Here is a 17759-nt window from a genome sequence, read left to right on the forward strand (position 1 = left end):
AGCAGAAGCAAATTCTCTGAAGAAAAACTCTTCCGCCTTAGGCCAAAAGGATTCCCACAGAAAATTTTCTAAAGAATGTGAGCTCAGAGTCAAGAATCATAAAACACAGGAGTGAGAACCAATGGAAAAAACATGTAACGGAGTCAGGCTCGAAAAGATTTTATTTTTATTTTATTTTTAATTTTTTTAATTAATTTATTTTATTTAATTTTGAGAGAGAGAGAGCAAGTGCATGAGCAGGGGAGGAGCAGAGAGAGAGAGAATCCCAAGAAGACTCCGCACTATCAGTGCAGAACTTGATGTGGAGCTTGATCCCACTAACCATGAAATCATGACCTGAGCTGAAATCAGGAGTTGGGTGCTTAACCGAATGAGTCACTCAGGAGCCCCTGCCCGAAATGACTTTAGTTATTGGTGTTATTAAATAGCATAAAAATATGTTTCATGTGTTTAAAGAATAAAAGAGAGGATGAAAATATAAATTAAGGAAAGAAACTAAAATATGACCAAGAAGATTTGAAAAAAAAAAAAACTGAATAGAATGTCTAGAAATAAAAAAATTTAGGGGCGCCTGGGTGGCTCAGTCGGTTGAGCGTCCGACTTCAGCCAGGTCACGATCTCGCGGTCCGTGAGTTCGAGCCCCACGTCGGGCTCTGGGCTGATGGCTCGGAGCCTGGAGCCTGTTTCCGATTCTGTGTCTCCCTCTCTCTCTGCCCCTCCCCCGTTCATGCTCTGTCTCTCTCTGTCCCAAAAATAAATAAACTTTGAAAAAAAAAATTTAATAAGTGAAATATAAAACTTGGTGAATAGACTACATAGCAGATTAGACACAGCTGAAAGGGAGTTAGTGAGTAGAAGACAGATCTGAAAAATCATCTACAATACAGTATAGAGAAAGAAAAATGAATGTAGAAAATGTAATAGTCAAGATACATGGAAAATACAGTAAGAAGGTCTGACAAACAACTAATCAGGGTCTTCTTGACACAAACAATAGAATAATGCATATGCTGAGAGAAAATAACTATCATCCTAGAATTTTATACCCAATGAAACTATCTTTCAAGAATAAAAGTAAAATAGAAATATTTTCAGACAATTAATTACCAACAGACCCTCACCAAAGAAATTCTATTTCAAGGAGGAAAATAAATCCAAATAGAATGTCTGATATGCAAGAAGGGATGAGTGAAAATCATTTGTAATTTTTTCAGTGTATCTAAACAAATGTTCATGGTTGAAAACAAGTCAAAATAATTTGTGGTGTTAACAAACTAGTTAAAACAAAACACATTGAATAAAACAGTACATAGGTCAGGAGGAGTGAATGCAGGCCTTGTGTCATTCAGGAAAATGGTAAACATACTGATTAACTTATGATTTTATTAAGTATGTATTTTTAAAAATTTTTTAATGTTTTTGTTTTTTAATTTATTTTTGACAAAGAGAGAGAGCATGAGCAGGGGAGAGGCAGAGAGAGAGACAGAAACACAGAATCTGAAGCAGGCTCCAGGCTCTGAGCTGTCAGTACAGAGCCCGATGTGGGGCTTGAATTCGTGAACCGCAAGATTATGACCTGAGCCGAAGTCAGCTGCTTAACCCACTGACCCACCCAGGCGCCCCTATTAAGTATGTATTTTTAAATATTAAAGGAAACAACTAAAATTTTTTTAAAAATAGAGAACAGACCACCCAAAGTAGTAGAGAGAGAAAAAGAACCCAGAAAAGAATACAACTTAATCATCCAATTGAACTCCCTAAAAGAAGTTAAGAAAGGTGACCTCCCTGCCCCAAAAGATATAAAAAGGCAGGAAAAATAGCATCAGATAGTAGAAATAAATCCAAATATACCTATAGTCACAATAAAAGCAAATAGACTAAGTTATATAATTAAAAGATAAAAGAAATACAGTTCTGAATTAGACAAGAAGGGGTCCAAGGCATTCCTCTGCTCCCTTTACATCCTGGGGCCAGTATAACAATCCTAAATCCCAGGATCCATGTTTAATTCTCTGTACATACTCAAACAACAACAATAATAGTTAACACAAATATAGAGCTTACTACATACATGTCAGGAATTGTTCTTAGTGTTTTTCATATATTGCTCAATTACTAGCTAGAAGTTGGATTTTACACCATGGGACCAGGCTAGTCCTGCTCAGATTTCACTCTTATAAGCAGCAATATCTGTCCCAAGAGTCAATGGGTGGAGCACTCACTGAAGGGAGGCCACATCTGCCTCTCCTGTCCCCAGCCACATCCATGACCTACCCATTTCTCCTGGAGCTGGTTCACCTCCTCCTCATGGGCTGACTTCTGCTGCTGCAGGGCAGTGTGCCCCTCTTGCTCAGCCTGGGCCAGCTGTCTGGCTGCGTTCTCCCGCTCCTGCTCTGCCCGGCTCCGTTCAGTGTCCAGTTCCAGCTTCAGGCACCTCACTTCCCCTAAGATGCCAGGGACAGGTATCTCTCGCTGGGCCTCTGCCCTCTTCCCCTCTCCCTTCTCCCCAGATCTCATAAACAACTTCCGTCCGAGAAGCCCTGAGCCTGGCTGGAGGAGGACCTCTGAGCTTCCCATTTGCTTCCAGGCTTTCAAGATCTCCATGGAATGAAGAGTCCCCATCCCAGTTGCGGGGACTGGGGGGGGGGGGGGAGGAGAGGAGGGGTCTCACCTTGAATTACTTCCTTGGCTCGAGTGACAGTTTGAATCTGGACCTCCAGCTGTCCCTTGGTGACCTCTATCAGAGAATTTTGTTGTTGGGCCTCGAACAGATTGCTCTCCAGTTGCTCCTTGGCTGAGCTGTCAGGTTCAGGAATAAGGAAGAGTTCTTACCCATCCAGCCCCTTAACCTTCCTTAAGAGGAGTTGGATTCTAAGTACTGACTACCCAGAGAAATTAGGCGGCAATTACAAATTCATAACTCATTTAGGACCCGTTTACTTTGGGCAGGGAGCTTAGGTTGGCTACTCCTTGCCTTGCAGAACTCTCTCTGTCCTTGGCTGAACTGCGTGTGGGCCCTACCTGAGCCCTAGTAGTTGTTCAGAGAGGTCCTGCCGGTCTCGCTCCACAGCCTGCAGCCGCACCTCTAGGCTTGCTCTCTCCCGTACTAGGGCCTCCTTCTCCTGCACTTCCCGAGCAAGCACTTCGTCCTGTCGCTTCATCTCCTGATGCAGCTGCTCCAGCTGAGCGAAGGCTGCCTCCTGCTGATGGTGAGCCTGAGAGGGAGAAATCCGGGAGATTACAGGGCAGAGGCAGGATCCCCCGGGGCTGCTATCACCAGATTGGGGCATTGGCCCTTCAGAGACTCTGGACCCAGCTCTGTGAGTCCTGAGCATTGCCCACTCATATAAGTGGCATTTATCTACTTCCCTCATCAACCTGTAGAACTCCCAGCCCAGGAAGCATGTTCTCCTTTGCGCAAGACCCGGGGTTAGGGCTGCAAGAGAACTACCTCTAAGGAGCTTTTAGTCTTTAGAATTAAAACATGTATATCATCAGGAAGAAAGCAATCAGTCTCTGAGAAAGGGATTCTGGGAAGGAAAATTTGTATCATTTTAGGGCAGTGAGAAGTTTGGTAGAGGCAAAAGATGATCTTTGAGCTGTGTCATTGGTTCAGAAAAAATTTACTGAGCCGCTGCTATGTGCTGGACATTGTGCTAAAAGATGGAGGAATAAAAACAACTAAGACACAGCCTTGCCTTCAAGGAGCTTTTGGTCTAATGCTGGAGACTGTAAACAGATAATTATAATACAGTGAGAAGGCTGTGGCGGCTGGAACATGCAGGAGGTACTGTTAGAGCATCCAGGAAAAGGCATCTAATTCAAACTGGAAAGTGTGAAGTAGTAAGGAATCTGAAGGATTCTTATGGGAATTGTTCAAAAAAAAAATCTTTTTTAACGTTTATTTATTATTGAGAGACAAAGAGACACAGAGTGTGAGCAGGGGAGGGGCAGAGAGAGGGAAGACACAGAATCTGAAGTAGGTTCCAGGCTCTGAGCTGTCAGCACAGAGCCTGACACGGGGCTTGAACTCACGAACTGTGAGATCACTATCTGAGCCGAAGTCAGTCGCCTAACCAACTGAGCCACCCAGGCGCCCCTGGGAATTGTTTTAAAAAAAGGGAAGATATGGGGCGCCTGGGTGGCTCAGTCTGTTAAGTTTCCGACTTCGGCTCAGGTCATGATCTCGCAGTCCATGAGTTTGAGCCCCGCATCGGGCTCTGTGCTGACAGCTCAGAGCCTGGAGCCTGTTTCAGATTCTGTGTCTCCCTCTCTCTCTCTCACCCTCCCCAGTTCATGCTCTGTCTCCCTCTGTCTCAAAAATAATAAAAATAAAAGGTTAAAAAAAAAAAAAAAGGGAAGATGTACCTGAAACCAGTAACACTGGTCACTTTTAGGAAGTAAGACCTTTTCACTTCCTGAATCATTTCTGTTGAGTTTTCATTTTCTACATTGAGTACGTGTGGTATCTTAATGGGATGTATCAGTTTTGTGTTCTCACCTCGCTTAATTTCTCTTGAATTTCTTCTTTCTCTTCCTGGATGCCCCTGAGATCTGCCTGCAGCTCAGCCCCAGTCTCCTCTGCTTTCTGCAGCTGAACCTCCAGGTGAGTGTTCTTCTCCTGCAGGGAGTCCCTACTCCTCTCGGCTTCTGCCAGGCCCAACTGCAAAGTGCTTCTTGCCTGCTCAGCTGCTTCCATTCTGCTGCACATAGATTGGTTCTCCTGTTCCAACTACTGGTCAAAAGGGGAAAGGCATCAAAGACAAATGGTTACAGTTTATAGACCAAGTGCTAAGACGGAAGTCCAAGTAAGACATGAATCTATGACTCATAGGAGAAACACAGGAGGGCTTGTAAGAGAGGGGGACTATGCATTCATTTGGTCTGGTGCCTGTTTTCCAGGTACTAGATGGGTTGATGCTGGGGATGGAGATTAAAAAGGCAAAACCCCACTCTTAAAGAATTCAGAATAAAGGGAATCTGGAACATTTCTAGGGCTCAAGGGAATAGGAGCAGTGAAGAGACATGTTAACTTTGCAACCTATAAGAAACACACTCTTTGAGATGTAGGCTCTTTAGCAGATCCTTTTCTCAAGATTGCTATTATCTCACACAATGGGATTAAAAACTGAGTCTTCCTTCCAGAGGACACAGGCCTCCTTCCCAGCCCTGGAGATTTTACCCTCCAGCCCAAAGGTGGTTCTGCTGTAGGTGTGGGAGCAGACTATTTTTAACGGCTAAGCCCAGGCCTTTTATAGTCTTTGCTGCCCTCTGTTCCGTCAATGTTCCTTTTGCTCATTTTAGGACCACATTTGGGAACTGATCCATCTTGCACTGATCCATTAAGGACTCTTCCCTGTCATGGGCATGAGCTTTACCAGTCACTGGCTTGCCTTCTGTCAGGGCCCAGCCCTTACTCTGTGGATCAGAGAAATCTGTGCTCACCTGGAGAAGCTGCTGGTTCAGTCCAACTTTATCTAAGGCCAAAGCCTCATTTAAGGCACTGAGCTTTGCAGCTACAGCCCGAAGGTCGGCGACCTCTGCCTTCAGGCTGTTCTCAGAACTAGACAGCTCCGCAACACACCGTTCTGCCTAAAAACAAAGAGAGTTAAAGGGTTTCCGTGTTCACGTTTTCCCACCACGGTGAACAGCTCACATCCCCAACAATTGCTGCCGTCCTTGTACAGAGATCAGTTAACGCTCCAATCCTTCCCTTACATTTGAAACAAGTTTTCCCTTCATTCATTCACTCCTTTGTTCATTCATTGAGAAGTGAGAGAGGAGCTCATAGTACAGAGGCACAGACATCAGGATGTAGAAACAACTATCGCTGTGATGACTTCATACACAATGTCAGCACAAAGTGCTCTGGAAACTCAAAAAAAAAAAGGCATTCATTGAGGTTGGGGGAGCCAAAAGTGCTTGGTAGGAGAGCTGGCGATTAAGTTGGGTATTGAGAGGTGAGAAGCGGCTTGTGGTGAGAGAGAGAGGAAAGAAGCAGTCCGTGGGAAGTGAAGAGTATGTGGGAAGCAGCAGAGTCATGAAAATGCATGGCGAAACTGAAGCTGTGGCAGGAGTCCAGGTATATGGGGAGTTAGGACAGGTTATAGACAGAGGAGGAAGCCAGAAGGCAAAGGGCTTTGAATGTGGCACCAAGCAGCTGGGAAGCCACTGAATGGTTACAGGAAGGAGACTGATGTAACCAGATTTATACTTTTGAAAAGCATTCTAACTCCAGTGTAGAGTACACTGGGAGGGACAGAACCCAAAAGCAGAGACTAATAAGTGATGCAGGAAATATGAAGGGTCGAGGCTTGAAGGGTGAAGAATGAGGCAGGCCATATGGCCTTTGCCTAGAAACATAACTTTCCAAGCCACCCACACCACCCAGCAAGTGAGGGGTGGAGGCCCACGCACCCTGGCCAGTGCCGCGGTCACTTCTGTTTGCTCTTGCCTCAGCAGCTCCCTCTCCAGGTGACTGGACTCCAAGGCTTCCCGAAGTGTGATCAGCTCACTGAGTGATTCGGACTGTTTGGCTTCCAGGCCTGCCAGCGTCTCCTGACTACAATGGAAAGAGAGGAGGCTGGGGGCCATCTCAGGGAGTGGTCACACCCCAGAAGGGAACAGGAGTGTAATTACCTTTGCCAAGCAAAAGAATGAAGCTCTCTAAAAACTGATATGACCTCCATGACATATACAGTGAAAAAGGCAAGAAATTGGGAGAAATAAGAATATATACATATATTTGCATAAAGTAGCTGGAAAGATAAAGAGAAAGCAATTAATTATTTTTTTTTTTTTGAGGGGAGAAGGGGCACAGGGGGAGGGAGAGAGAATCTTAAGCAGACACCATGCCCAGCGCAGAGCCTGATGTGGGGCTCTAACCCACAAACCGTGAGATCATGACTTAAGGTGAAATCAAGAGGATGTTTAACCAACTGAGCCACCCAGGCACCCCAAGAGAGCAATCTAAATGGGAAGGAAGGGAAATGGGATGGATGAAGCAGAGAGGTATATCTCTGTGTTTGTCTTTTTAAGTAGCTTTGACTTTCAGATCGTTATAAATATTTTTTAAAATTTTTTTAATGTTTATTCATTTTTGAAAGAGAGAGGGAGAGAGAAGAATGAGTGGGGAAGAGCAGAGAGAGAGAGGGAGACACAGAATCCAAAGCAGGTTCCAGGCTCTGAGCTGTCAGCACAGAGCCCGATGCGGAGCTTGAACCCACAGACTGTGAGATCATGACCTGAGCTGAAGTTGGCTGCTTAACCAACTGAGCCACCCAGGCGCCCCCGGATCGTTATAAATATTGATAAATGTATTATCGATTCACACTAATTAAATTTAAAAACAAATAATCATCTTTGTGGGTTGTCTTTCCTCCTCCTTGATACAGGGGAGACCATTACTTGCACGAGTCATGACCCTTACAGAAGTCCTTTCATGCCTACTGGCTGCAAGGAGCTAGGGCACAGGAGAGGAGGGGGATACATATGCCAAAAGTGTAACTGTACCTGTACTGTAACTGGTACCAGTTACTGAAGACATACCACATGCCAGGCTCTATGCCAGCATTTTGCAAAACAGCATTCTAATCTCCCTGTGTTCCTTCAAGGTAAATACTATCATCTCCATCTTACAAATAAAGTAATCTGCCCAAGTGGCAGGACCATAATTTAAACCACACTTTTGCCAGCTTGAAAGTCCTTGCTTTCTCTATGACGTTATATAGGGGAATTTACAGATTAGCTGGTCTCTTGACTCTGGAATTCCCTTCCTAGACCAACTCATTTCCCATGACTTCCCAGAATGAAGTCCTACCCCTCATCCAGCCCAGCCCACCTTGAACATCTTTGCTGATCTGTCCCTTTTGCCCCTCTCCCACTCTCCACAATCAAACATGTCAAGGCCCAGCTCAAAGGCCACCATCTCCTCCATGAAACTTTCAATTGTTAACTCTCACTCCCATGCTCCCAGAGGACCCAGCCTGAAGCTCTATCTCATTCATACTTCATCTGGCCTCATGCACAGTTTGCTATTTACTTCTCTGTTTTCCCCCAGTAGACCACAAACTGCTTGAGATCAGTGCTTGTGTCTTATTTGCTTCTGTATTCCCCGCAGCCCTTATGGGTGCTCAGAAAAGCCTGGGTGAACTTTCTGTATTCATCTTTCTGCAAAAGAAGGAGCGGGAAGCTAATGTGAGCACACTGCACGCCAGGCTGTGATTCACTCCACTTCCTAAGAGATGGGGGTGGGGTGGAGGAGGGTGTGGAACCGAAGGGAAAATCAAGCCCTAGGAAGGAGGGGACCGGTCACTCACAGGCGCTTCCTTTCACGGACAGCCAGGTGCAGCTCTTCCTGCTGTTCCTCCTTCTCGCCCTGAGCAGAGTCCCCCTGCAGCTGAAGCTCCATGTTGGTCCTTCGCAGTCGCCACGCCTCCTGCTCCAGTACCTCCAGCTGCTGCTGCAGCTCCTCCCTGGTCTTCTGCAGGAGCTCTCGCTCCCTAGAACATGGAGTCCAGAGATGAGCAGAAACCTTGGAACCTCAAATCCTTCCCGGAAGCAGACGTCACAGGGTCAAAGGACAGAGGTGTCTGTTTCCTTGAAAAACCTCATCTTCCAGGGCACCTGGGTGGCTCAGTCGGTTAAGCGTCCAACTTCGGCTCGGGTCATGATATCACGGTTCGTGGGTTCGAGCCGCACGTCAGGCTTTGCACTAATGGCGCGGAGCCTGCTTCGGATTCTTTGTCTCCCTCTCTCTCTGCTCCTCCCTCACTCACATTCTCTCTCTCTCTCTCAACAATAAATAAATAAACATAAAAAAAAAAAAAAACCCTCATCTTTCCTTTTAGGCGGGAAACTGTTGTTTGTTTTTGTCATCACAAAGATCCAAAACTGAGTGAGCAGGAATAAGCAGAACACAAAGCAAGACAGCCCAGAACTGTGTGACCGCAGAGTCACTTCGGGGGGAGAGGCGGGATGAACAGCCCTCTGCTTACTTGCTGAGAGACTCCACCTCTCCCTGGAGGTCCGTGGTCTGCCCTGCCAGAGTGTCACGTTCCCCGGTGAGTTTCTGCAGCCTCTGTCTTAAGGCCTTGACCTCCTCCTCCCACTGATCATGCTGCCTCCGCAAGGAGCTCACAGCTTCCTGACAGCCAGAAAGCTGCTGCCTCAGGTCCTGGGGAGGGAGAGTAACAGAAGTGAGATGGTGAGCAAGAGGAAAGAGCAAAGGAGGGGCGTCAGGGGCCTGAGAGTGGGGCTGGGCGAGGGGGCTGAGGGTGGTACAGGAGTAAGCTAAGAATAGAGATCTGGCTGGTCAAGGGGCGCCTGGGTGGCTCAGTCGGTTGGCTCAGGTCATGATCTCACGGTTCATGAGTTCGAGCCCCGCATCAAGCTTGCTGCTGTCAGTACAGAGTCAGCTTTGGATTTTCTGTCTTCCTCTCTCCGCCCCCCTCTGCCCCTGCTCTCACTCTCAAAAACAAATACACATTTAAAAAAAGAAAAAAGAGATGTGGCCAGTTTTAGCCAGTCGAGAAGACAGAGGATCAAAGATTACTGGGCTTCTGTGGTTCCCAGAGTCTCAGAGCCCATCATCTTCACATGTGAATTGGGGGAGTGGGGGCGGTCATGGAGATAGTTTAGTGTGGCTGGGACCATCAGAGCTGGGGAACACTTACCCACGGTGTCCCAGGGCTCCGGTTGCATACCTTTGTGTAATGCTATACGAAAGTTGCGTGCAAAGTGAAATGCACAGAAAATGGTGCCCGTTACCCACATGTACAACTGGGCAGACACTGAGAGCTTCTAAAGAGCACTTTGGGGGTATTGACCAGACACCTCATGACTAGTCAACATAGTGAAAGGGGCAGTCCAGGCCAGGAGGGTGCCTGGGGCACAAATCAGTTTAGACACCCACTCCCGTGGCTGAGGAGGAATGGTGGGGCTCTCACCTGCACAGCCTGGCGTCTTCGAGTCACCACTGAACGCACCAGAGTAAGAGCCTTGCCTGGGTCCTGGGAATCAAACTGGGAGAAGTCGCCACTAGGGTCCAACTCCAAGGAGCTCTCGTGACCACAGCCTGGGGTCATACCGTCCCCTTCTTCCACCATGACCTGAAACCCACCACAGCACAGTCACCACCCTGCCGACCAAGGCCTAGAGTCCACACAGAAGACGTGATACTACAGGCTGGGCCAACCTGATGTTTTCCTTCTCAGCTCCTCTCCCAGGGGGGTGGGAGGAGGGTATCTAAGAGCAAAAAGGATTGATTTCTCCAACTCCTCACCTTTGGTCACCCAAACCTAGGACTAGCAACAAGAGCACTTTCTGAGGTAATAATAAATGAAGAAATGAAGAAAGGGGATACCGACGTAACAAAGACCAGAATCTAGCCACCGGCCTGAGAACTGCAGCCGGCACTAAGAGGGCCTGTTCCAGCAGGCAGTGCTAGCACATGAATGCTTAGCTACCCCTTAGGGTGCCGGTCTTCAAATACATTCAGAGAACTCGTTACCCAAAGTCCCTAAGCCCAAGTACCTCAGAGAGTGTATATCTAAGCATGACTAAGAGGACATGGAGGCCTGGGGAGGAGTGAGCCATAGCCCAGTTACCACAAACAGAAGGCTTACCAGTACCTGGGTTATATCCCTGATCACCTGCTGTAAAGACAGCTTCTCCTCTTGGGCATTCCTACTAAGTGATGCCTCATGGTCCATTAATTCTGCATGATTTTTCTCCTGAACAGGGAAAAGATAGAGCTGTGAGCCAACCTCTCAGAAGCATCTATCATTCCACCCTCCAAATCAACCAGAATCTCATTCTGTCTCTTCTGTCAACCCCACTTTTTCTCTGACCACACGTGAGTGCTACTAATGTCCCAGGACTCTGAAGACAGTGTGATGTGGTGATTAAGAGTTCAGATTGAGTGAGTCAGAGGTCCAAATTAGACGGCCTGGATTAGAGCTCTTGCTCTATCACCTTCCTAAGATTGGTAACCTTAGGCAACTGCTTCTATGAGCTTCATTCTCTTTAACATAGGAATAATTAACAGCAACCACTTCACACATTTTTGTTGAGGCTTGAATGAAAAAGATGCATATAAATTACTCAACATAGTGCCTGGCACAAAAGAAATGCTCAGTGAATATCAGCTATCATTGGAGGGAGAATGGCAGCTGCTTCTGTACAGCAAACAGATGCTTGAGATCTAAGGCTAAACTTGAAGACTCAAGATTTCCTCAGTTCCTTCTGATCATATTGTTAGCGAAGACCTCAAGACACAGACTTGCAGCTGTGTTTTCTTTGGCCTACACAAAATTTGAACCATCGTTTATACATTGAGAGATTTTATGAATTGAGAAATTCTGACTTTCTGGCTTTTCTCAAAAAGTTAACAGATGCTAGGGGCGCCTGGGTGGCTCAGTTGGTTAAGCATCCGACTCTCGATCTCAGCTCAGGTCTTACTCTCAGGGTCGTGAGTTTGGGCAATGAATTGGGCTCCATGCTGGGTGTGAAGCCTACTTAAAAAAAAAAAGAAATAAATACAAATACAAATAAAAAATAAAAAGTTAACAGATGGGCCAGACCAGCCCCCATTCCTACATGGCAATAATTTCCTGAAGTTGAACAGTGGGTGTCTCCTCCAGATGAGACATGTATTCTTTAGGGTCTGGAGTCCCTACTATGCCTTGTCATTTTCTCAGTATTGAAATCAAGTGTCCCCTGTAGTACTCAAAACTAACTACGATAGCGCTAGAAAACCCAAATCCTTACAAGGGAACCCACTTCACTCTTTGGCATTATCTGGGTACTATGCACATTTGAATTTGAAAATTCCTGATCAAAAGGAACCAAAAAGGCATAAACAACTCTGAATCCCTGTAGATGCCAGCTCAGATAATACCAGGGGTTTGCATGAGGATAGGCATACAGGACCCGCCTAATAAAAGAGATCAAAATTCTTAGAAACGAAAGGAAATGTGGAATCAAGCCAGAGGTTCTCACGTCCAACTTTAGAGAGTCCCTTTGATAATATCTCTGGCAAATGTGAAGCCAGAGACACAAACCTCACTCTTCCACAGGGCAGACTGTTCACCTACTGAGCAGCTCTAGCTGTTAGACAAACTCTACCACCCTGTGACTTCTAGTCATCAACATTGCTTGTGCCCGCCTGGAAAACATCAAACAAGTCAACTCTTTTCCCCAATGTCAGTCCTTCAGATTTGTGATGGCAGCCATCATATCTTCCTCAAGCCCTTTTTGCTCCAAGCTAACCATTGCCATATTCCTCAGTTGTTTCCCATATGACTAGGTTTTGAATCACACATCCCCATCCTTTGCCAGGTGCCTCTTAATATATGTCCCACTCTCTCCGATGAGGACACACCACATGCATACATCGTTGTAGTTTCCCCAGGAATATATAGGGATGGTAGACAGTATTTACTGGTGAATGCAAAAATGAATGAATGAATGAATATTCAGATTCAGCCAATATTTATTTTTTAGCATTCTGTCAAGGAACATTTAACTGGTATCTTGCATTATCTATCCATAAAGGACAAGGAACCTACAGGCCCACTCCCAACTCCTTTCCCGAACAAAGGATCATGTACCAGGATCTCCATTGCCTCTCTCAGAGCCTTTAACATCTTCTCATAATCTTCATTTTGCTTCTGAGCCTGGGTCAGTAGAACAGAGAGCTCGGTCACCCTGAAGAGAAGAGCACAGCACTGTCATTTGGGCAGTGCACTGAGGTGACAGAGCTACTATGCAGCACGCCCCAGCCCCAACCCAGACATTCCCACTACAGCCTCCCCAGAGTCACTTGGGTGCCCCTGGCCCCTGCACTCCCTGAAGACCACACGATACTACAGTCTTGAACTGGGGGGGTTGGGGGGGTAGTCAAAAGCCACTCAGACACATGCAGGGATTTACCACATCTCAAGGCTGGAACACGTGTTTGGGGGCCCGAGAGCTGAAGGAAAGCCCTGGCCCGGGCCCTTCCAGGCCCCGCTTGATCTTGAAGTCAAGCACCCTGAAGCCAATAAGAACATCAGAATTGCCACACTGGACAGTCCCAAGGTCCCTCCAGCCCAAGGGTCTGACTCTGATAAGGAAAGAGGAGGGGCCATTCAGGAAGATTATGGTCAACCTCTGTGATATTAACCTTAAGGTTCAGGGAAATCATCATACATCTTTATCACTTTATGCTATATCCTGGAGTTCAGTATCTGGTATTATATGGGTAGCTAAATAAACATTTCTTTTTTTCTTTTTTAAGATTTTATTTTTTTAAGTAACCTCTACACCCAACATCGGGCTCAAACTCACGACCCCAAGATCAAGAGTCGTATGCTCTATTAGCTGAGCCGGCCAGGCGCCCCTAAATAAATATTTCTTGAATGAATGCTATCCGGGAGTTAAATTTCTTTTCTTTTTTTTTTTTTTAAGTCTTAATAATTATATTCTGTATCATCTCTAAGAGCCTCTATTCACTGTATGGCCATTAATTTAATGATTGTATCTTTAAACAAACATCCATTGAATGTTAGTGTATGGCAGACGAAGTGCAAAGCACTAGAGACATAAACGTACTAAGACGTGGTCTCTGTCCTTGGCGCCTCCCAGGGCTTCACAACCCAGAACAAAACAGACTGCTATTTACATACACCACCAATAGGTGGTGACACAACCCTAGCCATGGGGTATAAACCCAGCTCTGCACTGAAATTCAAATGGGGCTCTTTGCTTATGTCTCTGCCCTTCTTACATTATTTTTAAAAAGCCTATTTTATCAAAATCCAAAAATCAGAAGAACCTAACAACAAAAAAAAGGTTAATAATCAGTGAGAAACAGTGAGATCAATATTATAACCAGCAGGTCAAAAGACCACACCAAGGCATAGTAATTCAATAGGCTACTGAGGTCAGGGAAAGCTTCACAGAAGAGGTGACATTTGCCTTAAAGGATGAGGCGGAGGGAGAAGGGAAACAGGCCTTCCAGGCTAAGGTCAGCATGTACAAAGGCAGGGGGGCATGGAAGAGCTTGGCTGTTCTGGGAATGGTGAGTAGTTTAGTGTTGACTGAAGATAGTCGTAGCTAGCTCTATAAATCAACATGAGAGACACTGAGCTGCAGGATGGTGTGAGGGCAGAGGACAGTGACATGGCCTCAACTGGGGCACCGGGTTCCAAACTAAACTCCCTCCGCAACTTCCTTCTTGTGGGAGGAATGCTCTTCACACCTTCCACCCCCCACCACCCATCTCTATCTCTCTAAAGGAGTCAACACCCTCAACAACCCCTTCCTAGGACCCTAGCCCATCTCACCGATCCTGCAGCCCAGCCTTCTCCAGATCCCCTTGACTCTTCAGCTGTATTAACTCCTGGCTCCTTTCATGGACTTCCTTCTCCAGCTTCTGGGTCTTGGTTAGTAGAAGCAGCAGCTGAGTTGGCTCACTCCCATCCAGTCTCCCAGATCCATCAGGTTCTCCAGACCGGGCACCCACAGTCAAGCGGAGACAACAGGTCAACAGGGACCCTGAAAGCCTCACATGCTCGGCCTTGAGCTCCGTCAGATCTCTGAGTACAAGCAAGGAAAGAGCAGACTCCAGTAGGGACCGAGGAAGGGAGCATGGAGATCAGGCCCAGGGAAGCCTGAGGAGCAGGTTCTGGGGAAAGTCATCTGAATCCAACAATATCATCCCTCCCCACCCACTCTTCTACCCCCCCTTCCCCTGTCCCCCACTTCTACAGCAGCCCACTCTCATTAAGTCTAGAATCAGTAGGGGCAAACCTCCCCTCTCATCCCCACACTAACCTGTCAGTGGCTGACTTCATTTCCAGGAAGTGGCGTCGGAAGGTCACCACCTCCCGCCACAGACCAAGAAGGCGACCGTGCTCCCCTTTCAGGTAGCCCTTGAAGAACTGCATATTCAGAAATCCAGGTCATATCAAAGGGCAGAAGTCTGTCTTTTGCCAGCGCAGGAGTCTAGGACTCCTCCTGGCTCCCCGGGGTAGGGAAAGACGGACTCACGGGAGACAGCTTACGACTGGGTACCTATATTCAGGTCACGCTTAAGAGTTTAATAAAGTTATCAGTGGTATTCAGGAGGTCAAAGGGCCTGAGATGGTATATGACCTTCCTTTGAGCTAATCATAGAAAGATAAACAGTAGTTCCTCAACAAACGGGAACCATTGCCATTATTACCACCGACTTAGAATAAAGATTCAAGGGCATACCACATGCAAATCGCCTAACAAAATACCTGTCATGCAGCAAAGGCTTAGGAGACATTAGTTTCATTAGCTGGGATCTGAAAATAGGTCTGTATCCGTTCTTTCTTCTCCATTCAGGTTTACTAGCTACCTTTTGAGCATCTAAATATACACGCCTCCGGAAGAGGGGAGTCAGCGAGATTTCAGCTCTGTCTAAAACCAAAGCTGGCCACTTATGCAGGGACAGAGCTGCCCTGAGTGTCATTTCACTTGCCAGCAAAACCTCGACTAGGTAGATAAGGACAGTAGTCAGCCGAGAGCCGCAGCAGGGCAAAGCGGCCGGCCCGAGTAGGGAGGAGGCTCAGGGACTTTAGCAACAGTTCAGCTTCCATCCAGGTTCCTAAGTTAACCTTTCCCAGCACTGACCGGGATGGTGGTGCCCCAAGCATAAGCCCCCCCAGCCTCGTGGTTACAGCCCCTTATTCCTCCTACCTCCTGCTCCATCTGCCACTGGCTCTCCTTCCTCATTAGCTCATCCCGGGCTCGGCTCCAGTCCACTGTCAGTTTTTCCACATCTTCCCGAAGTGCTTTATTCACCATGTCAGCTTTTTCCATGTGCAGTCGAAGCTGGGTGTTCACCTCTGCTAGACTCTCACACCTGCACTGGGGAGGGGCGGGAACAAGTGCAAAATAAAGGCTTGATCCAACCCTCGGACCTCTTGGAGTAAGATGACAAACACTGGAATTTTCCATTGCCCGGAACTGGAGGGCTAAGGCTGAGGTGCACGGTTTTATCCACGTTAGCCCTCAGGGCAGAGGTTTCCTCTCAGCCTTCAGAACCCACTGGCTACCAGCATCACCCCCAGCCAGAGAACATGGGGTTCATCACCTCTGTTGCTCCTCTTCCAATCGGACCAGCAGCTGTTCCAGGCTTGGCTCCTCCACACTTTCCCACCTCGGAGAGACTGGTCCCTTAGCCAGACAGAAACACGTCTTATTTACCTCCAAAGAGAAGACCACTCAGATCAATTTCCTGATGCCCCCTTCTGCACAATCTTTTTATTCCTTCTTTTTATTCTTTTGATTCCTTCTCTCCTCTGTTAGCAATATGTCTCTTTTCTCGATCGCTACATCCTGAAGGTAAATCCATTGCATCCCCTTTTCTAAAAGTGAACCAGTGACCTCTCCTCAAAGGTGGCATTTGGTAATGGAAAGAGTTTTCAACCTAAGAAGCATAAGATATATCTTTCACTAATGGCCTTGACTTCTACTACACTACATTTTGGACCTCAGGAAGTTATTCAACTTCTCTAAGCCACAAAGTCTTCACTACAAAATGAAGGAGTTACCATTCCTCTCAGAAAGCTGCCTTGCAGGTTAAGTGACATCATAACATGACAATGCCGAATGGTGCCTGGCCTACATAGAATGGTGCTCAGTAAGTTTTGGTTCTTTCCCTCCTCTGAGAGAACTTTCCTGAGAGTAATGTGAGAAGGTGCCGAGAGAGAGCTGGAACAAAGGCAAATGGGTCTTTCAAAGCCAGGTCAACCCAGCCAACAGCACAAATAAATCCCTCTGCCACAAACATGTTTTTTAGGCCTGCAAAGGCCCACTGCTAAGACAGATAAACACTGACACCTTCTGGAGGAAAAATGCATTTCTTCCTTCTGATTCCACATCCTTTCCAATCTGATTAAGTCTCCCGAAGCTGCATTTTGTCCTTAGAGAGCCAAGGGTTGGCGTCTGACAGGCCCGGAATAGCTAGTCCAATGAAAGTATCTGTGTGATAAAGCTCTCAGGGGCTGAACACAGAAAGAGACTTCCACCAAACACTGCCTTATCACACCCCAACCTCCCTTAGCCAGCAAACAAGGCCTTCCTTACAAGCATACTGAGGGCTCAGGGGGAACCCAAAACAGCCTCACTCACCCCAGAGGCTTCCAGCCGCTTCTCCAGCTCTTGGCACCAGGTCCGGTACTGTAACACCTGAGGCAAACAGAGCAGGATGTGGGCAATGGGCAAGCCTGGTACAAACAGCCCAAAACAAAGGCCCTGGAGGATCTTGGGCAAACCTGCTGTGGACAGGGTCCGAGTGATAACAGTGAGGTAAGGCCAGAACATCTTGTTGCTTCTATCTGGTCCGTTAATAATACTTTCTCTATGCCTCTCATATTGGAGAGGTAAGATTATGGACTTTGGAACCAGAAAACACAGGCTCAGGTCCTAGCTCTATCCTAGGAGAGCAAACATAGACAACTAAGTTAGCCCTTGTGACCGCCATCTTTAAAAGGGACAGGATAGGGGCGCCTGGGTGGCTCAGTTGGTTAAGCGTTCGACTTCAGCTCAGGTTATGATCTTGCAGTCTGTGAGTTCAAGCCCCGAGTCGGGTTCTGTGCTGACAGCTCAGAGCCTGGAGCCTGCTTCAGATTCTGTGTCTCCTTCTCTCTCTGCCCCTCCCCTGCTCACATTCTGTCTCTATCTCTCTCAAAAATAAATAAACATTAAAAAAAATGTTTTTTTAAAGGGACAGGATGTATATCTCT

The 17759-nt window shown here is 46.8% G+C and overlaps 1 protein-coding gene across 7 annotated transcripts in view; it reads right to left on the bottom strand.

Annotated features, from left to right (window-relative positions):
* Positions 1–17759, bottom strand: part of CEP250 (centrosomal protein 250) — a 51506-nt gene that overhangs the window by 25157 nt on the left and 8590 nt on the right. For 4 of the 7 annotated variants that reach the window (XM_030309710.1, XM_030309714.1, XM_030309709.1 and 1 more), the window contains exons 3-18: positions 17146–17202; positions 16106–16218; positions 15709–15874; positions 14818–14924; positions 14328–14579; positions 12612–12708; positions 10626–10733; positions 9948–10109; positions 8997–9175; positions 8319–8501; positions 6418–6562; positions 5446–5592; positions 4502–4732; positions 3022–3215; positions 2672–2799; positions 2275–2444 (exon numbers count right to left, since the gene is read on the bottom strand). In XM_030309710.1, the coding sequence (XP_030165570.1) occupies positions 2275–2444; positions 2672–2799; positions 3022–3215; positions 4502–4732; positions 5446–5592; positions 6418–6562; positions 8319–8501; positions 8997–9175; positions 9948–10109; positions 10626–10733; positions 12612–12708; positions 14328–14579; positions 14818–14924; positions 15709–15874; positions 16106–16218; positions 17146–17202 (2439 nt within the window). The remainder of the gene's footprint in view (positions 1–2274; positions 2445–2671; positions 2800–3021; positions 3216–4501; positions 4733–5445; positions 5593–6417; positions 6563–8318; positions 8502–8996; positions 9176–9947; positions 10110–10625; positions 10734–12611; positions 12709–14327; positions 14580–14817; positions 14925–15708; positions 15875–16105; positions 16219–17145; positions 17203–17759) is intronic. The other 3 variants (XM_030309713.1, XM_030309712.1, XM_030309711.1) reach the window with 3 other exon arrangements.

This window comes from Lynx canadensis, chromosome A3 (genome assembly GCF_007474595.2).
Source record: "Lynx canadensis isolate LIC74 chromosome A3, mLynCan4.pri.v2, whole genome shotgun sequence".
NCBI lineage: Eukaryota > Metazoa > Chordata > Mammalia > Carnivora > Felidae > Lynx > Lynx canadensis.